This window comes from Alligator sinensis, unplaced genomic scaffold (assembly GCF_000455745.1).
Source record: "Alligator sinensis unplaced genomic scaffold, ASM45574v1 scaffold721_1, whole genome shotgun sequence".
NCBI lineage: Eukaryota > Metazoa > Chordata > Crocodylia > Alligatoridae > Alligator > Alligator sinensis.
Genome location: NW_005841857.1, coordinates 799,119 through 820,728, shown reverse-complemented (window position 1 = coordinate 820,728; position 21,610 = coordinate 799,119). Strand labels below are relative to the sequence as shown.

Here is a 21,610-nt window from a genome sequence, read left to right as displayed (position 1 = left end):
TCTTTCCCTTACAAGTTCAGGTCAGGAATTTCTGGAGAAAGACGCAGAGACCTCAGTCACATTTCTCCCTTCCACTGCCCATCCAAAAGATTGCACCTTCCCCAGCACAGCTGGCCCCAGTGCCAGGATGGGGTGTGCACTACGGAGGGTTGAAAGGTGCCTTCTGAATCACCAGCACCACTTCTTGCAGTGCACAAGTAGTCCTTCAGGGTCCCCTGCCCCCATACTGACCAGGGCCAAACCTGCTTTGCTTCTGAGCCAGAATCAACTAATGGTGACTCACCCATGGGCATACATTTATTGAGACTTCTTTTACAAACCCTTCACAAGGATGAATATGGGTTACAACTCATATGCAGCGATAGACTAAGACAAGCTGCCCTTGTCTTTCTGGGCTGGCAATAAGTAGCTCAGAACCTGTCCACCCCTGGGGTGGAAGTCTCTCCAGCTGCACCTACGAAGAGGGGCAAAGGTATTGTCTGTTCCCCATCACCAACTGCTGCCTGGCTCCGCTCCAAGCCCGGTAGGAGGATGTGGGATCAGGGCAAGAGCAGCTTTCACTTAGGGAACCAAACGAGGTTCCTCAGGAATGCAGCCAAAGGGGCCAGCTCTGCCATCTGGGCCACATGCAGCACGCTGCAGCCAATGCTGTGTTCCTCCATCTGTCTGCCACAAATGCACATGTCGAGACATTTCCAGCCAATGGCCAGCACAGAGCAAGACTGAGCAATGAAGAGATGCTATTTAAACTCCTTCTGACAAATGTAGGGTGTTTCTTTCTTTTCAGATTCAAGGCCCACCCCTTGTACTTGTGCTTGAGGCTGACGGGAATGACGCTATGGGGACTTTCTCTTCTCTGGCTGGGTTGCGGTCTAGTTGACACGCAATGCAAGGAAGAGGGTCAGAGGCTGTGTGGCATGTGCTGGCTGGCAAAGCAGCTCTGCCCCAGGGCTTCAGGGGGGACAGCAGACCCAGATGCTGCCCTTCTGACCGCAGACAGGGGACCCAGCTGGGCATGTAAGCCAACACATGCCCCTTTCCCCCTCCTGCACCCATGGTCTCCCTGCAAGGGAGAGAAGTGTTCAGTTTTGACTTACAAATAGATGTTCTTTAGGCAGTGTGTAGATGAAGAAGAGATGCTGTGTTTAGACAAAGAATTATCCCGTTAAATGATATCCAGTCCACACCAGAACAGGGTTTGAGACTACCCAAATACCTGTTCATCTGCCTCAGCCTTAGCCTAGAGGTAGTCATCTGTGCCCATAGCCTTTCTACTGACCTTACTAGCAAACTAATCTCCTCCTGACATAGTCACAGAGGGCCCATTACTGGAGGGCCCACAATGTTTGTAAAAGACAAGGTGGAAGGAGAATGAAAAATGCATCCTGATTTGTACGTGAATGCTGGGGATGGACAAGACGCTGGTTGGAAAATGGATTTTTTTCTACCACAAGAGAATTCTGAAAATTAAAAAAAAAAAAAAACGGTCAGAAAATAAACACCTGGAATCAGAGCGACAGGTGAATTTTTGACTATTTCAGCACAACAGAAGTCTGCGAAACAAATTCAGTTTGGGAACAGAACAATCAATTCAACCAAAACAAACACAACTTGCATTTCAATAAAGCTGAAAAATAATATTAAATATTGTAGGCTATTAATTATTGTAAAATAAGTCAAGTTGAAGTGTTTGGCTGTGCGAAAAGGAAACAAAACATAATTTGTTTTCCAGTGAAAATTGCACCAGAATTGATGCATTGCACAAAAGCACCCCCCCCTCCTTTTTTTAGGGGGGGGGGCAATGCTGCATTTTGAACAGAAAACGACTTCACTGGAAATGTTTCAGCCAGTTTGAGAAAAACCATCAGGAGGTTTAAGGATTTGTCTGTACATGTTCATCCCACCTATCTCTCTTCAAAAAAGACAATAGCAGTTCTAGTGATCCCTCTACAGTAACGGACCTAGGCACAAAGCCGACACGGAAGGAAGAGCATCTGCAATTGTTGACTAGAGCAAACAAAAACTTCCTGTGTCACAGAGAAGACCGAAAGAGCTGCCTTTCAACCCGCTGTTCATACCACAGAGATGAGAAGAGGTAGGACAGGCTTGCAGAAGAGGATTGGAAAGTACCTCAAGACTCATCTGGTCCAAACCCCCTGCATCACTGCAAGAAATAACTACCCGTATCAAATGCTTTTCCCCTCTATTTGCATCACTGCAAGAAATAATGATCCCTATCAAGTGCTTATCCAGCCTCCAGCCATTTTTCCTGCTCGATGGCAGCCTTTCAAATATTTGAAACCTGCTATTGTGTCCCCACTGGATCCCCCTTTCTCTAAGCTAACCTTAGCTCTCTCAGCCTTTCTTGTATGGCTTGCCTTCTAACGCCTTTATCATTTGTGTCACTCACCTTTGGACCCTTTCCAGCTGCCCTACACCTTTCGAAAACATGGAGCCCAGAACTGCACACAGTACTCTAGGTGAGGCCTAACCAGTGCCAAGTTGAGTGGTACCATCACCTCCCATGTCTTACACCCGAGACTCCTGCTGATGCAGCTCTAAGTCACACTGAGGACTCATGTTGAGTCTGCGATCTGCCCACACCCCTGAATCCTCCTCTGCAACATGACCAGCCAGCCAGTTATCCCCATTCTGCATTTTGTGCATTTGGTCATTCACCCCCACAGATAGCACCGTCTACATGAGTGTGTTCAACGTTATTCTCGTTGCCAGCAGACTCATCTGTCTAGAGCAGAGGTGCTCAACCTCAGGCCCATGGGTCAGGTGTGGTCCATGGAGCCATGGCATTTAGCCTGCAAGACATTGCATGGGTCTGGAAATTTGGCAGTGGGAGAACAATGGCAATGCTGCCGTGCTGCCCTGCTGCCAAACTCCCAAGCCTCCTGCATGTCGGGTTTGGGGCCAGGCCACGGCTCCTTGCGTCCCTGCATGGCTGGTTCAGAGCTACGCCATGTCCCCTTTCCTTATCCAGCTGGACTGGGGCCCTCACTCTCCTCCACGTAGCTGGATGGGGTCCCTTTCCACTCACCCTGGATACCGGATCAGGACCACTGGCCAGATCTGGCCCATGAATGGACCAGCCACTGCCTATCCAGCTTCCAGGCAAAAAGGCTGAGTACCAGTGGGCTAGAGAAGGAAACTACAAAATGAGGAAAATGGCACTGAAATTCATGGCCTGACAGGACAAGAAGTCAATGATCCCGGCTGGAAGAAGCTCACTGAATGAGGTTTCCACCTTACATATAATGAGGCAGATGCTGGGCCATCTTAGGTGGCCTCCACTGGACTGTCATAAGAAAGGAAGTTGACACCGTGGCAGAAGTAGGCACAAAGGCAAAAACCACTTTGTTCCTCCATCTGTCTGCCACAGATGCACATGTCGAGACATTTCCAGCCAATGGCCAGCACAGGGCAAGACTGAGCAATGAACTCCTCTCTACAGCTGGACGTGGACTTGCTGGTCATTAAAAGAAATGAAGACCCTTCTGTCTCTTTAGGCCTGGAACAGGTGCTAGAGAGAGGCTCGGGGTCCCGGGCCTGCTGGCTCTGGCTTTGTGCATGTGTTATGGAAAGTTCTCACGTTCCCCTAACTGAAGGAGGTGTACAACGCCTCAGGGGAAACCCTGAGCAGGCTGCTTGCAGCTATAGTCAATCCAAAGGCTTACAATGGGGCAACAGGCAGCCAGGGCAGAGGATGGGTGGGGATGCTTCTGCCTTCCCAGCTCCCGATTGGCATTGTTCGGCATGTTCTCCCCATGCAACATTGATTCCCTACTGTGAGAAAGATCCCCGGTCCCACATCCTGCAGGCAGGCTCCATGCAATCCCAATCCCCTCTGCGGGATCCCGGCATGCATGCTCCATGCTTCCTGAAGCCCTCCTCCAGCCCAGGCATTCATTTCCCAGGCAAACTGTACCCCCATCCTTGATGTGTGCTCCGGGGGCTCGCCCAGAGCTGCACCAGAAGTGAGGCTTTCAGGTCTGCCACCAAACCAAAATGAAGAGAATTGGGACAACCTGTCTCCCGCTCCCTTCTCAACCCTTCCCATTGACCGGTATTTCAGAATGAATGAAACAACCCCTTTCCACTTGGGGCAAAGCACTTTTCCTTCAACTTACTATAAAATGCTTAGATATTCATTAGAGGAGGGGTGGGAGAACTCAGGTTTCCTCTCTCCCAAGTGAGGGTCCTGACTGCCATACCCTTTCTCACAGAGAAACCTCTCAAAGCTTGAATCCCCAGTGAGGAAGTTCCCTACCGTGAGCTCTGCTCGGCTGTGAGAAGGGAAGTAATGGGAGCTGCTTGGTTTGCGAGGTTTGATGCTGGGTTGGAGAGAGCCCCATAGAGAAGAAGCCTGAGCTGTGTGGTGCAGAGAAGGAGGGCGTCTGCATTTACTGCATAGGACAAGTTGTGTCACCACTCTGGGATGTGCCGTGGGTGATGGTCTGGAAGCCCCACTATTTCAAAACCTAAACAGCGAACAGGACAGCAGGTCCTTTCCAAGCCCCACTTGTCCCTGGTGTTTTTTGTTTGGCAAATATCCCATTTTAAATGACCGGTGGCAGCGGCGAGAGGCTCCCTCAAGAGCAGCAGTGCTGGGAATGATCACTCTGGTGAAGAAAGAGATGGGGGAACCAAAGGGCCAAAGCGGCACATCCCTCACCACATCAGCTTGGGTGCACGTACCCCTCCCGGGAGGTTGGGATCTGCTTTCCTAGCCAACAGCAGCCGGATGATCTCCTCCTTGGAGTGGGCAGCGGCCACGTGCAAAGCGTTTCGGCCATTCTGGAAGGCAGCAGAGAAAGAGCAATTAGTGACGCTCCTCAGAGCAATTCCCCAGCCCAAAATAGTGCCTAAATAGTGTGTCCTGCAGGGGTGGCTTCTCCCAAACATCAGTTCAGAGCGGCTGGGACGTGGTGGCCTGAAAGAAGAGGTTTACCCTCTGAAAGGTTCAAGATCTTCCCCATCTAAAGCTTCCCCCATCCTGCCCTGCAACATACCTCAACCCAAACCTGGAGGGACCATCTTGAGCCCTTTTTATACCAGTTATCACAGTGAAATCACAGACCGTTACTTCATCTCTAAGCATGGAAGGGGAACTAGGCTCCGCGCCTGTTCATTACTTACCATACTGACAAAGCAGGCAGTTGGGGAGCAGGTGCATCGAGGACACCCATCCATAGGGCGTGGAACAGGGGCCAATGTCATCTTGTGTTGTTGGATGGAAACTGCCTCAGGTCACTGCTGACCTAGGGACAGCTCCTGGCCATCCGGGGGCAATAGGCTGACATGTTCCTGCAACCTAGGTCCTGCTTACAAGAAGCAAGGTGCAGTGGTCGCTGAATCTCAGCCCCCCCTTGGCAAGACAGGAATTGGAAACTCGGAAATGTCCGGCCAAGGAACATGTCATAGTGATTTCACCAAGCATCTTAGTGGTTTACAAGGATAGCGACATCTTGGAGCTATCAGAAGTGATAAAACCCAGTGGATTGTGACCAGCAGACTTCTTACTACCGGAGGCCCAGAGCATCATGAAAAAAAGAAAAGCACAAAACCCTGAGAACGCACATCGTTGCCCCAAAGTTAACAGCATGTGGGTGAAGCCAACAGATGGTCTCTACTCCTAACTCAGAGATTTGTTAGTTGAGCCAACTGCGTGGAAAGCATCAGCTGGCTATTGCTACTAAAAATAAATCACAAGTTAATGGGCAAATAGTTCTTCAGTTAAGAGGAACAAATCTCTCTGATGAAAAGAGATATCAGAGAACTAAGGGGCGAGACGGAAAACATGCCTGGAAATAGTTCAGCATGACATTAATATTTTGCTTTCAGTATAGTATAGTACTTATAGCATAGCATAGCATAGCATAGCATAGTATAGTAGAATAGAATAGAAATATTTTGCTTTTTTTACAGCACTTTTAATGCAAGGATCTTGAAGACTCTTGAATTCAGCGCAGGGTATAAGCATGTGCTGAAGTCCCATTGAAGGGGGTGGAATCAGGACCTGAGCCCTTTCAGCTCCTGCCCCGTTGCCTAGACAAAGGAAATGGACTTGAAACAGCTTTTCTAATGGATGAGCTTAATTAAACACCCTCTGACACTTCATTCCCAATCCAGTAATGAAGCATAAAGGAATCATCAGGCAACTACTTCCGACACGTAATGTAACCTTTCCAGCCTCTCTCACAACAGAATCGCCAAAGCATAAAATTCAAAACAGATAATCAGGTTGAGACCACTTATATTTAAGATCCTCAGACAAAGTCTGTGTAATAACCTTGGGGAGGAAGCTGTCTTCTGTACTCAGGGCAGAGTGCAGTTGAAAATTGGCCTATAAACCCCTCCTTCTCTGGGCTTGCTTCTCCACTTCTGCTCCCTGCTTCCCTGGGCCACATGCGGTCTGTCCCCTGCTCCATTGCAATGGCTGGATTTTGCTGTATTCTCTTTACTGATGAATGACCAAAAAAAAAAAATGGTGTCCTCTCATGCAATTGTCAGAAGGTGGCTTTATTTCGGACAAGAGCTAATATGTTAAATTGTTTTCAGCTGACTCGCACCAGGCAGGCTAACTGTGAAACTTGGAGTACCAAACCGTGAGCATTGTACTCCACAGAAAAATGAGCCATATGTTTCTAAACAGAGACACTAAAAAGATGGTGAAGTCATGGAAAGGCTGATCCTAAAGCTGAAAACTCAACCTTCCCATGTGAGGGGTGTTGATTGAATTCCTGATCGGAGACCAGATTGTGAATGGCATCGGGAACAGCCAGCTCGGATTAGTGGAAGACGCAGAATTAACCCCGGAGCAATTATTAGCTGCCCAATAAAGTCACTCAGTCCAGACAGATGTTTCTGGAGGGCAAGGTGGGGATTTGGACTCTCTATCACACGGCTGCTATCAAAAGACAAGAAGACGTGAGAGCTGAGGCAGAAGGCAGGATTCATACTTAGTCCTATTAAAGCAGCCTGGACTGTCACCTGCTGACATTTTGTTCAACAGAAAATTGAGAGCAAGAACGCCTGCCCTGCTGGAAACTATTATCAGTCCCTGGGGCCTGCAGGAGGAGAGAGAGGCAGGCGAGACAAAAAAGGGCAGTCGAATTTGGAAGGGCGTGTGTCTGTCAGGGGAAGTGATGGTTGTTCACAGCATTGGGGTCACACCAGATTGCTCTTCAGTCATTAGAGGTTGCACCCTAGAGAGACTCTGAGTACAGAAAACTAGATGACAAGCTCTCCAAAAGCCAGGGAGAGGAGAGAAAGAGCAGCATGGTGTCACTCATCTTGTCTGGGCAGGTCTCCAACCAGCAGCACGGCACCTGGTTGAGACAGCCAAGCCCCAGGATACGAAACGACCAGAATGTGTGGATTGCTGATGCCCACAAGTCGCGGCAAGAGGGTCGGGCACCTCCAGGACCAGATGAACATTGCCGGTCAGCGTTGATGTGTAGGCTGATGGATCGCGGGGCTGGGAGGTCAGCCAGTCTAGCCCTCAACAGATGCAAACATTGCTGATCCTAAACCATCCCAGACAGATGGGCATCTAGCCTCTTAAACATCTCCAAGGAAGGCGTTTCCACAACTTCCCCGGGCGGCTCATTCCACTGTCCTACCATCCTTTCACTTAGGAAGTTTTCCCCGTCCTGAGATTTCTGCAGCAGACAATCCAAATGGCCACATACATGTGCGTGCTGCTGTCTTAGTTGCAAGTCTACTTATGTTTAGTGGATTACATCACCTAATATAGTTGATGGATTCCACATTGCAGTTGTCCCGACCGAGTTTCCCAGAAGCCTCGGTGGCATAAAAGAACTAAAGGGCTGATGAATTTCTGATTCTGCCGTGCAGAATGTACTAAGGCGGACAAGACTCTTTGGGTGAATCTGATATCTTTTATTAGACCAACTTAAATAGTTGGAATTGTTTTTTTCCAGCTATTTCAGTTGGTCTAATAAAAGATATCAGATTCATCCAAAAAGCCTTGTCTGCCTATGTCCTTAGACTAACGCGGCTACAACCTCCACCCCTGGAACATACTAAGTGTATTAGAGCAGGGAAAGGTTAGTTGTTTATGGACCAGTAGGTACCATCTGCCTGGGAGGACCAATTAAGAGTCCAGGTGCAGAGGGAAAAATCCTAGGGACCTGATTTTTCCCCAGAACGTTAGCTCTGGTGTAGTTACACCTCCCCAGGACCCAGTGGAAAAGAGCTGGTTTGGGTGCATTTGCTGGGGTCCCAGGATATAAATGTTTCTCAAATGTTGCCCTCTTCCTCTGACGAGCCAATCGAGACCCTCGAACACTCATTGCAAACAGGATGTGTAAAATAAGCCCACTGGCAATCCCTTGTGTGGTGCAAACCCAGAGGGGCCAGAGAAAAGAAAGCTTATAGGCTTGTACATTTTCCTTTCCTTTCTTTTCAGTGCTGCTGTGTTGGTCGTGTGTTAGCAAAGTCCTCTTCTATTTGGGCCATTTGAAGAGACGTGTGAGCCACTTAAGAAATGAAGTAGTAAAAGGGTTGAATTCAGCAGGCAGGACTCAGTTGGTTCACGGGCCATGAATCCATATATATTACCTCTGGTGGGCAGCTATGCCTGTGGCTGTTAGGTTGCTCACAGGTATTTATAACTAGGAGGTTACAAGTTGTGTTAGAGAAGGCTAAAAGAGCTTGCCTCGTTTAGCCTAGCCAAGCAAAGGCAGAGAGGGGCTATAATTGCTCTTTATAAATGCAGAGGGATAAGCAGCCAGAAGGGTGCAGGGCTGTCTGAGCTAAAGAACAATGCTGGCACAAGAACAAGTGAATAGAGGCTGGTCATGAATAAGCATAGGTTGAAAATTAGGAGGTGTCTAGCCAACGAGGGCCTGGAGCAGCCTCCCAAAGGGAGAGGCAGGGCAAGAACGGCAGCCAGTTTTAAGATGGAGTTTAATTAGTTTTTGAAAGTTTATGTGAGACAGTTGCCTGCAACAGCAGGGACTGGAGACCCCTGCTATTCCCATGTCCCTAGTTATGGGTTATAGTAATTCTGTTTTTTTAAATGCAATTGTTGTCGTGTCTTGTCTCAAAAGGAAAGACGTGCACTTGGGGATTGTGCCCTTCAGGGCTGAGCTTCCCAGGCTCTGAACCCAGAAAGCGCTGACTCTAGCACACAGAAACAGCCAGAGAATACAGCAAACCTCTTGCACACGTCTGAAGCACTGACTGTCCCAGACACATCCTGTTCACCTGCTCCCCCAGGCATGCTCCAAGTCCAGAGAAATGGCAGCGGGGTCATCCTTAGGGTCTGCTCTCAAATGCACCAGAAACTGAGATCCTGAGAACGGCATTTCCTGGGCTACTTTCAGCTGGGGTTGGGTCATCAAGTGAAAGTGAGGACAAGAAGATGGCTCTTGATGCCATGGAGGGAGGCAAAGGCAGAGGTGAGGCAGTAAAAGCAATAAGCCGGGAAGTGATTTCCACAGCAGTAAGAGGGCAGAGAACCAGGGTGCAGGGCAATACGACAGACAGGGTGTGACAGTGAAGGTCTAGGCAATAGCTGTAGCTGTGTAAGCAGAAAAGGCAGGCTCTGACAGACCTCATGCGGGGTAAAGCCGTAGGATAGGAGTCAACAGTGTGCCCTTGCTGCCAAGGAGGCTAATAGCATCCTGGGCTGCACTGGTAGGAGCGTTGCCAGTAGATCGAGGGCAGCAATTCTTCCTCTCCATGCTGTACTGGGGAGGCCACATCTGGAGTCCCATGTCCAGTTGTGGACCCCCACTACAGAAAGGATGTGGATAAGTTGGAGTGGCGGGCAACGAAAATGGTTGGGAGCTGAGGTTAGATACCAGGGAAAACTTCCTTATGAGGAGGGTAGTAAAGCACTGGACTGGGTTACTAGAGAAGTGACGGACTCTCCATCCTTGAAAGTTTTTAAGGCCCAGCTCAGCATAGCCTTGGTTGGGATGATGTAGTTGGGGCTGGTCCAGCTTTGAGCAGAGGGTTGGACTAGATGTGACCTCCTTTAGGTCCCTTCACCCCCTTCTTGTCTGTGATTCTATGATATGGGCATGGCTTGGTTGTGAGGACTGAGGGAAAGCATCAGCAATGCTGAGATTACAGATAGCGGTGTCCACAGTCACTGAGAAAGGCAGGAGGAGGCAGCGCTCCTGCCCTGGATGGACCCCAAGGTGAAGCTCCCACAGGGGATTAACACCATGCATCCCTGCAGCCTGCCTGTCCTATAGGAACGGGCTGACAGCACTTCCCCACCCTGTGCAAACCCCGAGAAAAATGTCCCATCAACACAGCACATCGGGCTCAACTGCAAGATTGACTGTTGCTGCACAAGCAGCTGCTCTCAGACCTGTCCTGGGCCTTGTAGTTCCTCCTGGAAGAGAAGACCCCTCTAATACATCTTCATGACGGGTGACAGCGCTATTCTGTTACAGCAATAAGCCTGTCATTATGCATGAAGGACTCTTGCCGGAGCAGCTTTGAATAATCGTTCAAGCTGTTACTGAGAAACTTCAGCCGTGAGGGGATTCGTCTAGCAGCTTTGTGCTCAACCGGCCGTGAAGTTATTACGCAGCAAGCATGCTTGGGCAAAGCTCGCCTTTACGCTGAAACTTGGTGCCGGAGCCAGGTAAGTGAAGTACAACAAAGTCATTCTTCTGACATGTGCAGCATCTCTTGGCCTGCCCCAAGGTTGGCCTCGAGAGAAAGGGATCACACGTGGTTCTTGGGCATTTGTAATTCTGAATTACTTACTAAATGCAATTAGTTCATAGGTCTCTGCTGGCAGATCGCTCCTCTCGGCTTCCCCTCCCAGCCTGTGACGGGCATAGCTCTGTGCAAACTTGCACCCACTTCAGCTTCTGATCTTGGTTTATCATAGAGAAGTCTCACATCAGATGAGATCCCAGATCAAAATCAAGGGTGGGTGTGAAAGCAACCAGGTGAGAGAGATCTCTTCCCATCAGCTTAGATGCTCCCTGAGATCAAACACTCATCTGGCTCTTTATGTATTTCACTTGAATTGATGTAGACCATCTGGGCCGACAGGGAGAGTTTCAGCTAGTCATTGGAGCGCACATGGGAAGATCCTTGCTTTAAACCAGACCCCAACAGTAAAGGAAACAACCAGAAAGAGCGGCCGGCAGATGCGGGGATGATCTGAGGCTACTCCTACTGGCATTTCTGATGGGTGTCCTCGGGGTGGAGGCTGATTTGGCTCCATGGCATGAGCACTGGATTGCAAAGCCAGGAAGCCTTTTAGTCCTCATTCGGAAACTGTGAGCCAGCTTCTGATTGACTTTGCACTGATAGCACGTATACAAAGCAGGTGAAGCTATGTGAGCACCTGCTGCGACTTGCAAGAGCCACTTACTATTGCAGCAGGGCAGTCGCAGGCAGCGAAGACCTGCTGAGGGAGGTGCTGTGTGGCGCCGTGCGTAGCATTTGCTCTCAGACAGCCTGCGTGCTCTGCTTTCCAAATCCTCTCTCCCAGGGGGGCCGGGGAGGGCTCTGGTTTTGGCTGGGCCTCTGAGCCCTGGAGCAATCCTTACTCAAAATTAATTAGCTCGTTCCCATTTCCAGTTAGAATGAAAGGAGCTGCCGCATGAATGAAACCTCCCTCCTGGAGGTCAGCGGAGACATTCATCGAAGGCTTTGTTTTTGGTGCTGGAAACGCTGGTCTTCCTGGAGCCAGGGGCATTCATTCTGGACAGCCGGCGGCCCCCGCGCGAGTCACCCAGCGAGCTGGCAGGTGTGCTCAGGACTCTGCTTGCATGGAAAGGGCCCCAGCTTGTTCTGCGTTTGCCAGGTGGGAAGTAAGCACTCAGCCTCCTGCATGCAGGGTCTGAACATCCTCCGCCTTGCCCTGCCATGGCTCTTGCAGAAAAGAACGCTGTGCCCTGGGAATGCCGGGCCGTGGGGATCCCTGCCAGAGCAGCAGGGGTGGGGGCAGCCTCAGGGAAGAAGCTGGCGACCGAGCAGGGGCTCCAGCAAGCCACCTGCACTCTTGGTGCCCCTCTGAGTGGCACTGGGAGCTCCCTCAATCTGCATTCCCAGCCTGGCTCTGGGAAGGCAAAAGCAAGGGATTAGCTCCCCCCTCACCCCAGCATGAGTTCACTCCTTGGCAAGGTCTTTCAAGCCCTGGGTGGAGGCAGGGTGGTGGGAATGGTGAGCCCGATTCGGGGCCTGGGCCTGGACAGCTGGCTGGTTTGCTGCAGATGGCATGAAAAGACAACAGCCACGTTCCCAAGTCCAGCATGAAACCGAGTTAGTGGAAAGCCTGCACCGATCACAGCCTTGGGGCCAGACCTGCAAAAGTGTTTGCATGTCTAGAGATGCAGAGAGGCGCCTCGCAGGGTTCCCAAAAGAGCACAGGCACAGGCTGGCATTTGGGAGGTGCCGCTCAGCTCCCAGCTCTGTCCCGCACTCCTTGCGTGCAATGCACGGGGCTTTGGAAAATCCCCCTAGGCACCACCCTGCATCCTTAGACCCCTGGTCCCTCTGGCTCTGCGTCCACCATCCTTCCCAACCCCTGCGCCCCTTCCCTTGGGCCACGTGCTCTGCAGTGCTATTGCAAAAAAGCCCTCTGGGAAAGTAAGTTTATCAGGCTCGTGCCCTCCATCCCCTCCCCATTGCTTGTGGGTAGCTGTATCTTAATGCAACAGAAAGCACCGGCCTGTGCACTGGGCCAGGTAGCCACCGAGACTCTTTAAACAATAGGCGCTGGCAGTGCAAACTGTTTTGCCACTTCTCTGCTGCTCCAGGATTGTTCCAGCACAGGTATCCTTACTGGTCCCACCAGCTAGACCCAACGATCTGTGCCACGGGACTGCCGGTAGGAGGCAGGTCACACACAGGACGTCTGCATGGCATCACCTAACACTGCGCAGAGATGCCCTGAGCTGGCTGTGCAGGCAATAGCCTGAGAGAAGGAGCCACCGTGGTGCCCCAAGCAGCAGGAGAGCTGCATTAGCGCAGCACTGTGCCTGGATGAGCACAGCACCATGCTCAGAGGGCACGGTGGGTGCCAACATCCACTGACTTCAAGCCATGGAGACTCAGCACCTGAAGTCTTCTGTGAACCCGGCCCTTGCACTCTCTGTGCCTTGGTTTCCCCCTCCAAAAGGGGGGTATTGATGCTTTTTGCCTGCTTTCTGTAGCTCTGCAGCTCCTGAGGCTGGGACTCTCTCATGAGCTGTCTGAGCAGAGCGCAGTACTCTCACCTCCACTATGCTTCGGCGTAACAAAGGATGAACACTGAAGTAGCAGCACTGGCCGGGCCCCCTCTTTGTGGTCAGGCACCCGCAACCCCATGCTTCAGGCAGGGCTTTTCATCAAGTTATAGAAATGAAGGGACCTCAAAAGATCATCAAGTCCAACCCCCCTGCTCTGGGCAGGAATACTGCTGAGATCAAATGATCCCAGCCAGGTGTCTGTCCAGTCTCCTCTTGAAGACTTGCAAGGTTGGGACTGCACCCCATCCTTGGGAAATCTATTCCCGATTCCGGTCACCCTTACCATGGAGAAGTTCTTCCTTACATCCAACCCAAAACCATCCTCTAACAGTTTAGGGCCATTGCTCCTCGTCCTCCCCTGGGGTGCCCTAGTGAACAGTTTTTCTCCCAGCTCCTGATATTCACCCCTTACACACTTATGCACAGCCACCAAGTCCCCCCTCTGTCATCTCTTCCCCAGGCTGACCAGTGCCAGGTCTCTTAGTCTTTCCTCATGAGGTTTGTCCTCCAGGCCCTTAATCATTCTCATGGCCCTTTTCTGGACCTGGCCCTCCAGGTCTTTTTTGAAGTGTGGTGCCCAGAAGTGGACACAGGACTCCAGCTGGGTCTCACCAACGCCGAGCAGAGAGGAAGTATCACTTCCTTAGCCCTGCTCGCGATGCATCAGCTAATGCATCCCAGTGTGCTATTAGCTCTGCTGACTACAGCGTCGCACTGGTAGCTCATGTTCATTTTGTGATCGACCGTAACCCTGAAGTCCCTTTCAGCCATCGCGCTCACCAGGACATCTCCTCCTAGCCTAGCCTGCCCCTCCTTCTTCTGTGCCTGCCCATCCCAGCACTGCTGAGCCAGCCCTTGTGTGGTTTCTTACCTTGGTTTGCTCAGACGGGTTTACACCTAGCTCCAGCAGCCTCTCGACGATGGCCAGCCTGTTCTCCCTCACTGCGACCATGAGCGGGGTCAGGCCCGACTCCTGCAGGGACAAGACAGGCATCATTGACTGCGTGTTCAGAGCTTTGAGGTTGCTCTGCTCATGCCCCAGTGGTGTCATGAGCTGCCATTGCTCAGGTGGTGACAAAAGACCCCCTTTGCCAAGCAGCCACCACCATAGGAAGTCCCAGGTAGCTGGGATGCCGAGCTCCATCACCCCTGCTATATCCAGGCAGCGTGTTCCCACCCAGCATCAGGGAGGCTGCACAAGTCCAAGTGAGAAGCCAAGTGTTGGTGCAAGCCAACCTGCCTACTGAGCTTGAAGGCGAAGCCGGGGGAGGCAAGGATGAGCCCGGGGGTGAGGCCCTAGGATGAGAGCCAGGTCCACCAGGAGAGGTGGAACAGCTGGGTGTGTCACTTCCCAGGGAAAATATGTCCAAGGATGTCTCATTTTGCCTCCCACCAACCTCACAGATCTCTGGGGTGCTGTGCTTAAACCAGGCCTGTAAAACCCTGTGTCTGTCCCCCGGCCCTTGGAGCAGAGCAAAGGGCAAGTCCGATACAGAGGAGTTGCTGTTCCAAAGCTCCCAAGTGAATGAGGAGCAAAGCAGGCGGGAAGGTTTCCAGGAAAACCCTGCTTCACCCGGCTCCAGTGCAGCTGGGGTTATTGGATGGATGCTGGCCGACTCCGAGGCTGGATTGCAATGGAATTGCTGCCTGGACACCTGGGACGCTGCTTTGGGGCAGAGGACCGGGTGCTTCCAGGGTTAGGTACCCCAGGGCTGTCCCTTCCTCACTCTACATTGAATGTCCCCAAGCTAGAGATGCTGGGAAACATGGCCTGCCCCATTTGGATTAGCCAGCTTGGCAGGACTGCCCCAGTGCTTTGGACCTGGGGTTGTCTACCTGGGAGAGCCTGAGATCAGGTACCCAGCCTCATCGGAGTTCGGGGCCTGACTCTCAGGCAGCCAGGCTCCATTGTTTGGGGACAGACCTAGCAGGCAGCCTGTCCCACAGCCCAGGGCCCCAGGATCCCAGGGTCCAGGACTCGGCAGCTGCCAGTACATCAGAGTTTCCATGATGCCGATGGTCAGAGAGCCACGGGCGACCTGGATAGACCGCAGATGAAGAAGCACGACTAGGAGCTGGTGGTCTTGGGACCGACTCCTACACCTGTAGCCTCAGGGCAGCACCGCCCCAGGGTCCCCAGTTCTGGGCTTTCTGCAGCTGCTGGGCAAACTGGATGAAGTGTGCAGTGTCGGCAGTGACACTGGCCAGAGCATCGGTGTCAGCGACCCGTCGCTGGGCCTTTGAAAGCCCCGTGCTGCCGGCGCAACCGCAGCAAAGCTTCCCTCCTGTTTGCTACCTCTCAGCAGCAGATGCTGCACGTTCACTTGCCTCGTTAGGGCTGTTCAGGTCAAATCCAAGTTAGGAAAGAGAAAAAGAAAAGCACCCCCTTCCCCTTCAACAGTTCCTGTGAAATGGAAACACAGGGGGTAGTTTCTTGCTGGCTCTACAGAGGAGCGCATCCCACCATAACAGGTGCTCCCGAATCACTGAGGACTTATTAAATGTGGTACCCAATATGCCTTGTCCCCTGAGCCACTGAGGAGCACAAGGAACAGAAGGAAATGCCAGCCTGTTCCCAGCTGTGCCTCTGAGATGAGACGCTGTGATGTCAGTGCCGTACCAGGGAGACGTTCGCCTTTTGCCCTATCTTGGCATCAGCAGTATAATATCACACCAGAGCAATTCTCTTTGAAATGTCGCCTTTGTAAGTCAGCTCAGCAAACCCCCTCCCAGTTTCATCTGAGCCCATCTGTTCACTTTGCAAGAACAACTGATACAGCATTTTACCTGTTGCAATAAAGGCTTTAAAATAAGTCCGTCTTGCTTCCACGACCCTTAGCAGGGGGCAAGATCAGGCTCCTTGCTGTCATTCTCCGGCATATGGGAATGAGTGCGTATAGCCCTGGATGAACAAGCATTCACGTGCCAGAGCCATCATTAAAATGCCAGTCTGAGCAGAAAGGCCCTGGAAACTGGACCGCAGGCTCCAGAAGTGGCCTGTCCAGACCCCAGGGTATGGGGTAGCTGCTGGGAGTGTGCCATTTTTGCTGCCTATTTTGTACCAATCCTGTGCATAAAAGAGGACTTCTCATCCCAACATTGGTAGTCAGGCATGTTTGTTAAATACCAACTATAAAGAAACCCCACCCTAAAAAAGAGGATGGCGGGGGGAAGTCATCATGCAAAATGGCTAATTTTTAGGCACTACAGATAGCTTCATTTTAAAGTCATCATTTCAGGAAAATACAAACTGGTTTATCAAGGTGTAAGCCCCTCTTTGCACCTGGAAAGAGTTGCAAGCATCTTTTAATGGCCACATTTATTTTCAGGCACCGTGGTCGTCGATGGCTGTTTGTGCCGGCAACATCAGGCCATCCAACTTCTCAGTCCAGGCCGGGCGCAGACAAGGGCCCAATATGACTGCGCTGAAAGAAGCAGGCCCCGCAGTTGCACACGCAAAGCTCTTGAACACAAATGACTGAAATGCTGCCAGATCCTTGAGCCACCAGAGACCTCTCGTCCAAGGCTCCCACGCCTTCACCCCATGCAGTCAAGCAGACGTGAAGCAGTCCAGCATACAGGCCCCTTTGTAAAAGGCAGTTCCCAAGCACCATGCAATTAAATGTTTCCTAATCCTCTGTCTGTCCTGAGCAACAGCCTTGTGGTTAGGATGCTCGGTTAGGTCACAGGACCAGAGCTCAATTCCTGGCTGGACCCCAGAGGGGCCTCCCCTCTCCCTGACTCATTTCTGATATGGGGGTTGCAACTGCCTTTCTCTGTTTGAATCATAAAGGCAAAGGTTGTCTCTCACTTCACGTTTGTACAGCCCCTAGCGCAGAGGGAGCTTCTCTATGTGAATTCAGTAAGCAAAAGAAAAATGAAGCCATTGGCAACAGGCCATCAGCTGGAAAGGGGAACAGGAGCAGGAGAGGATTTGCCCAGCCGTGTTGGACCACTCATTGCCTCCAGGAGAGGTTAATGCTAGAAGATGCACAGAGACACCCTAACCCTAACCCTGCTGGCCAGGTGGTGCACCCTGCCCTTGGGCTACTGACACCGTCTCCATCGCTTGTATTCGTGTGGAGGATAAAACAACCTCCCAACTATGGACTGCTTACCGGATCGGCCTGGAAGGCAGCCAGGTCCCCCTTGTCCATGCCTTTCAGGGTTTGCTCCAAGGCAATCCATTCTCCTCTGGCGGCCAGCTGCAGCACCGGGCAGCTGGAGGCTAACGAAGCCGGGGGGCTGAGAGATGAACCCGTCTCTGGCATTTTGTTCTGTCTCTTCCCGAGGTTCAGCCCTGGTGCTCCTGCCCCAGGGAACCAGGCGACGTCCCACTCTCTCCTCCCCGGCTCTGCCCTGGGCTGTGCTGCGGGAAGCTGTCCGGGGCGGCTCTGGCTTCTCTGCTGTGATTGATACGGGCTGTCCCTCTCTCTTGGTGGGGGGCAAGAGCAGCCCTGCTCTCCCTTTCTCTACTGATTCAGACTCTCCCAATCAGAGACCTTTCAGCCCGAGCTCTGGTTAAACTTTGCTAACGCCTCCTTTGTGTCCCTGTTACCTTGGCATCAGCCTCCTAGGGAGAAAAAGTGTGTGTTTTCTGCACATTAAAAGGCTCCCTTTATTGATTTTCCTGCAGGAGCTTAAGGCGGCTGAGTTCATGGTCCCGGACCTGGAAGAACAGAGATCTCTCTAACGAGGATTCAGCAAACTGGCACCGACATCCAGGCTCCAGGGCTCCTGCTGCTCAGGCTTTCTCACTGCAGACAGGCCTGAGACGCACAAAGGTTGCCGCTGGAGCCAAGCTTTGCCTCGTTCATCTGTGCTGAGAGGCAGGGGGTTTGATCCATTCCCTACCAATCGCTTGCTTGCGTTGGCAAGTCTCTTTTAAGCTCATCTGATCCCAAGTGATCTAAGAGCAGCTCATTTTCACTGGACTTCTCATTCAGACAGAGGGAGGGGGTTTGGGCTATATCTGCCTTCGCGGACAACAGTGATCCAGCCAGGAAGAATGAAGTGCAAGTTGCATTCAGTCTCTCTCTGTTTCCAATCTTATTTCTTTGCTTATGGGAATTTTAATGGCTGCGAGAGAAGAGGAGGTTTTGACTTCTCTTTGAAGCAAAGCGCTGCAGAGAAAGGGGCGATGGGCTAACATGCTCAGAAAAGCGGTATGTTCTTGGAGAGTTACCCGGAGGAACCCCTGCGTGTATGTGGTCAGAGCAGGAGAGGCAATGACGGAAGCACTTTTCTGCGCTAGTGGTCACAGTTAGAGCTGTATGCAAGACCGGCTGGTCAGTGTGCTGCCAGGTTGGGAAAAAATTTAGCTTATGACCCCAACCTGAAGCAAAGCAAAAAAAAAAAGATATGGTTTATGACCCTAAAGTGAAGCAAAGCAAAAAAATCTACGACCCCAAACTGAAACAAAGCAAAAAAGAAAAAAAAACATATGGCTTATGACCCTAAAGTGACGTGAAGGAAAAAAATCTATGACCCCAAACTGAAACAAAGCAAAAAAAAAAAAAAAAGATATGGCTTATGACCCCAAAGTGAAGCAAACCACAAAGCCACAACAATTTGAGCATCAAGTTAAATATTTATTTTGATTTCCAGCCTTTTTAATGTTTTATGTAAAACGCAAGGCAACAAAACATCATTGCAAATTAGGGAAAAAAAAGTTTGTATTGAAACAAAAATAACCTTGGGTGGGGCGGGAGGGTCTTTTTGGCAGCTCAGCAAAATGGAGATAAAATAGTGAAATGTTGAAGTGTCACTGAAGCTGGATTTTTCACTTAAAAAGGGGGGGCTTTAGGGGGGAGAAAACCTCCCAGGTGCGTGCTTTAAAGGCTGGGCTATTGGATAAAATTTGATCCAGTGATCGAGTGTAAGAGCCAAGAGAGATTACTCTTGGCTCTGTAAATACAAGAGCACAGACAGCTGCCTGAAGGAGAGGGATCTGGATGGTGACTCCTGAATGAAGGAAGGCCCATAAGCTCCAGAGCGGGGTGGGAGGTCAACACAACCTGTCCTCCTTGCTTGCCTAGTGGCTACCTCAAATGCCCATTCAGCTTGCTTGTGTTTATGGAGCCTGGTTTCAGGTGTGCTGGAGAGGAAGCCAAGGTACCTAACTCAAGGTCCTGGCTTCCCATTGAGGGTCCCGGTGCCTACAAGTTGCTTATCCCTCTAAGGACTTGTGCTGCTTTGTGCCTCAGGTCCCTATTCAGAAATCAGGGTAACAGCACAGCTCTATCTCGGAGGGACACCGGGAGTATAACCCTACTGTGATGTGCTCCGATAGTGCAAGGCTTGGTGACCATGGAAGTACCTTATATTAACAGCTTCCAACGGGGGTCAAGGTATTCACAGAGGAGATGGGAGTGGCCTTTCATGTGCTGCAAAGTTCAAGTTCAAGTCAGCTGTACGAGGAAGGGCCCAATTTGGGTCAAAGTTGGCTCCGAGCAGTATGCTGAGAGCAGGATGTGAAAACTCTTGAAGCTGAGGGCAAGGAGCGTGGCCCTTTCATGGCAGGAAGTTCAAAGGGAGAAGGATAGATGCTGGCAAAGAAGGGGAGCTTAGCGCTCTGCTTGGCATGGCCTTGAAGGGGATGCACAGGCTCTGGTTGCAGGACTGGGGCCATCAGCACTAGCAGCGGCACTGGCTTGAACAGTCCAGCAGAACATTTTTATACCGAGAATGGCACTTTCTGCAACTGGCCCATCCCCACACCAAACAGGGTGTTTCAACACCGTTCCTGATGGAAGCCTGCTCCATATCAGCCGCATGCCTTCCTGACTCCATGCTAGGAGGCGGGGAGCGGGGAACTCGGGCTCTCAGGATGCTTGCCTGATAAGTCCTGCTGCAAGTCGAGACACTTAGGGTGTCTTGATGCCCAGCTCCTGGGAAGGTTGGCTTGTGGCCTCCAGAAGAGAGGCTACTAGGAGGTGACTTCTGATCTACAATCCTCCAAATTGCAGGAATGTGGCTGGACAGCTTTGAAATGAAATGGGGGCATTTTTATGGAAACTTTTGCTTTCCCTCACAATCCAGGATGGAGAAGTTTTCCAAACCGTGGTGCTTTGGAAGTGAAAAGTCCAGGTCTAGGTACAGAGCATGGTGGGAGAGCAGGGAGGGTTTCAGAGAAACCAGTCTTGGCCTGATGGTAAGTGAAGTAAGCAAGGAGAAGTCTGAGAGACAAGATGAGAGGTGGGACAGCATGAAGGAAAACAGGCCAGGTAGGTCTAGAGAGGTAAGTGGCCTCTATGGAGATGTTGTACACATACCCTCCGGCTGAAGAGGAAGTCAGATAAAGACTCCTGTGAAGGAGGGAGCCAATGCACCCAGGAGGTGAACAGAGTTGTATTTTTGGAAGATGAATATTTCCAAGTCCCCTTAACTTGCTTCTCTCCTAGCTGTGAGCCACGCTGCAGATTCAGACCCATCCAGAGTGCTGTTTCTAATCACGGCCAAGAAGAGCTTAGGCACAAATGTGCCGCCCATTGCTTTCCCAAAGGGATTTCCTTCACTTAAAGGAATGGCTGCTTTGAAGAAAGAGGTCTGGAAAATCCCCATGCCATTCCTGCTAATTAATGGATCATATCCTCACTGATGACCTGCGCTGGCCACTTCTCAGTGCCAGACTGGGAAGAAGCAGAAAGCTCTACTAACAACCCTTAGTTCAGTTGTCTCCTTGGGCCCATAATTCATCCTTTTGTTCCATGTTTGGTCCTAGCACAGCAGCGGCCCTGATCCATGACCCCGGCTGTTGCTCACCGCAATAATAGAGATAACTTAGAGCGTGTGCAGATGAAACAAAATTTCCCATTTATGTCGATGCAACTGCATTTGTGTTTGCACGACGCAGGATTTCCCGCTGCTTTAATGTCCACTTACCACCTTAAACTAACACTATTCAGAGATGTTTTAAATTGCTTTCGTGTTATGCCACTCCAACTGTGGATTTTATTTCCGCAAACAGCCAGGGACTCCAAAGACTTGTATTAATCCCCTTCACCACATGGGGCCACTGCATTCATCACTACCTGGCTATGTCTGTGCCTTGGGGCCAGACACTGCAGCACAGCCCACCAGGGCAGTGCAGCAGAGACCTCCAGCAATTCTGGGAGAGGAAGAAGAACCTGAAAGAGTGATGCACAGAGGTTCTGGTAGGAAGCAGACATCCTGCCATGGCCACCTAGCAGTGACCTGTCCACTCTAGTGGACACACTGCAAGTCCCATCCCTGCCTCCTCACTCCTAGCCTTCACAGAATCCTAGAAGTCAGGTCGGAAGGGACCTTGCAGATCTTCAAGTCCGACCCCCTGCCTGGGCAGGAAGAAAACTAGGCTCAAATGACCCCAGCCAGGTAGGCATCAA

General features: G+C 51.1%; 1 protein-coding gene across 1 annotated transcript in view; it reads right to left on the bottom strand.

The window, feature by feature from the left end:
- Positions 1–17,515, bottom strand: part of LOC102377700 (serine/threonine-protein phosphatase 6 regulatory ankyrin repeat subunit B-like) — a 75,968-nt gene extending 58,453 nt beyond the window's left edge. Inside the window, exons 1-3 of the mRNA XM_025214710.1 lie at positions 17,363–17,515; positions 14,116–14,217; positions 4,708–4,806 (exon numbers count right to left, since the gene is read on the bottom strand). Coding sequence (XP_025070495.1) covers positions 4,708–4,806; positions 14,116–14,217; positions 17,363–17,515 — 354 coding nt within the window. The remainder of the gene's footprint in view (positions 1–4,707; positions 4,807–14,115; positions 14,218–17,362) is intronic.
- Between the last annotated feature and the right edge of the window lie 4,095 nt (positions 17,516–21,610).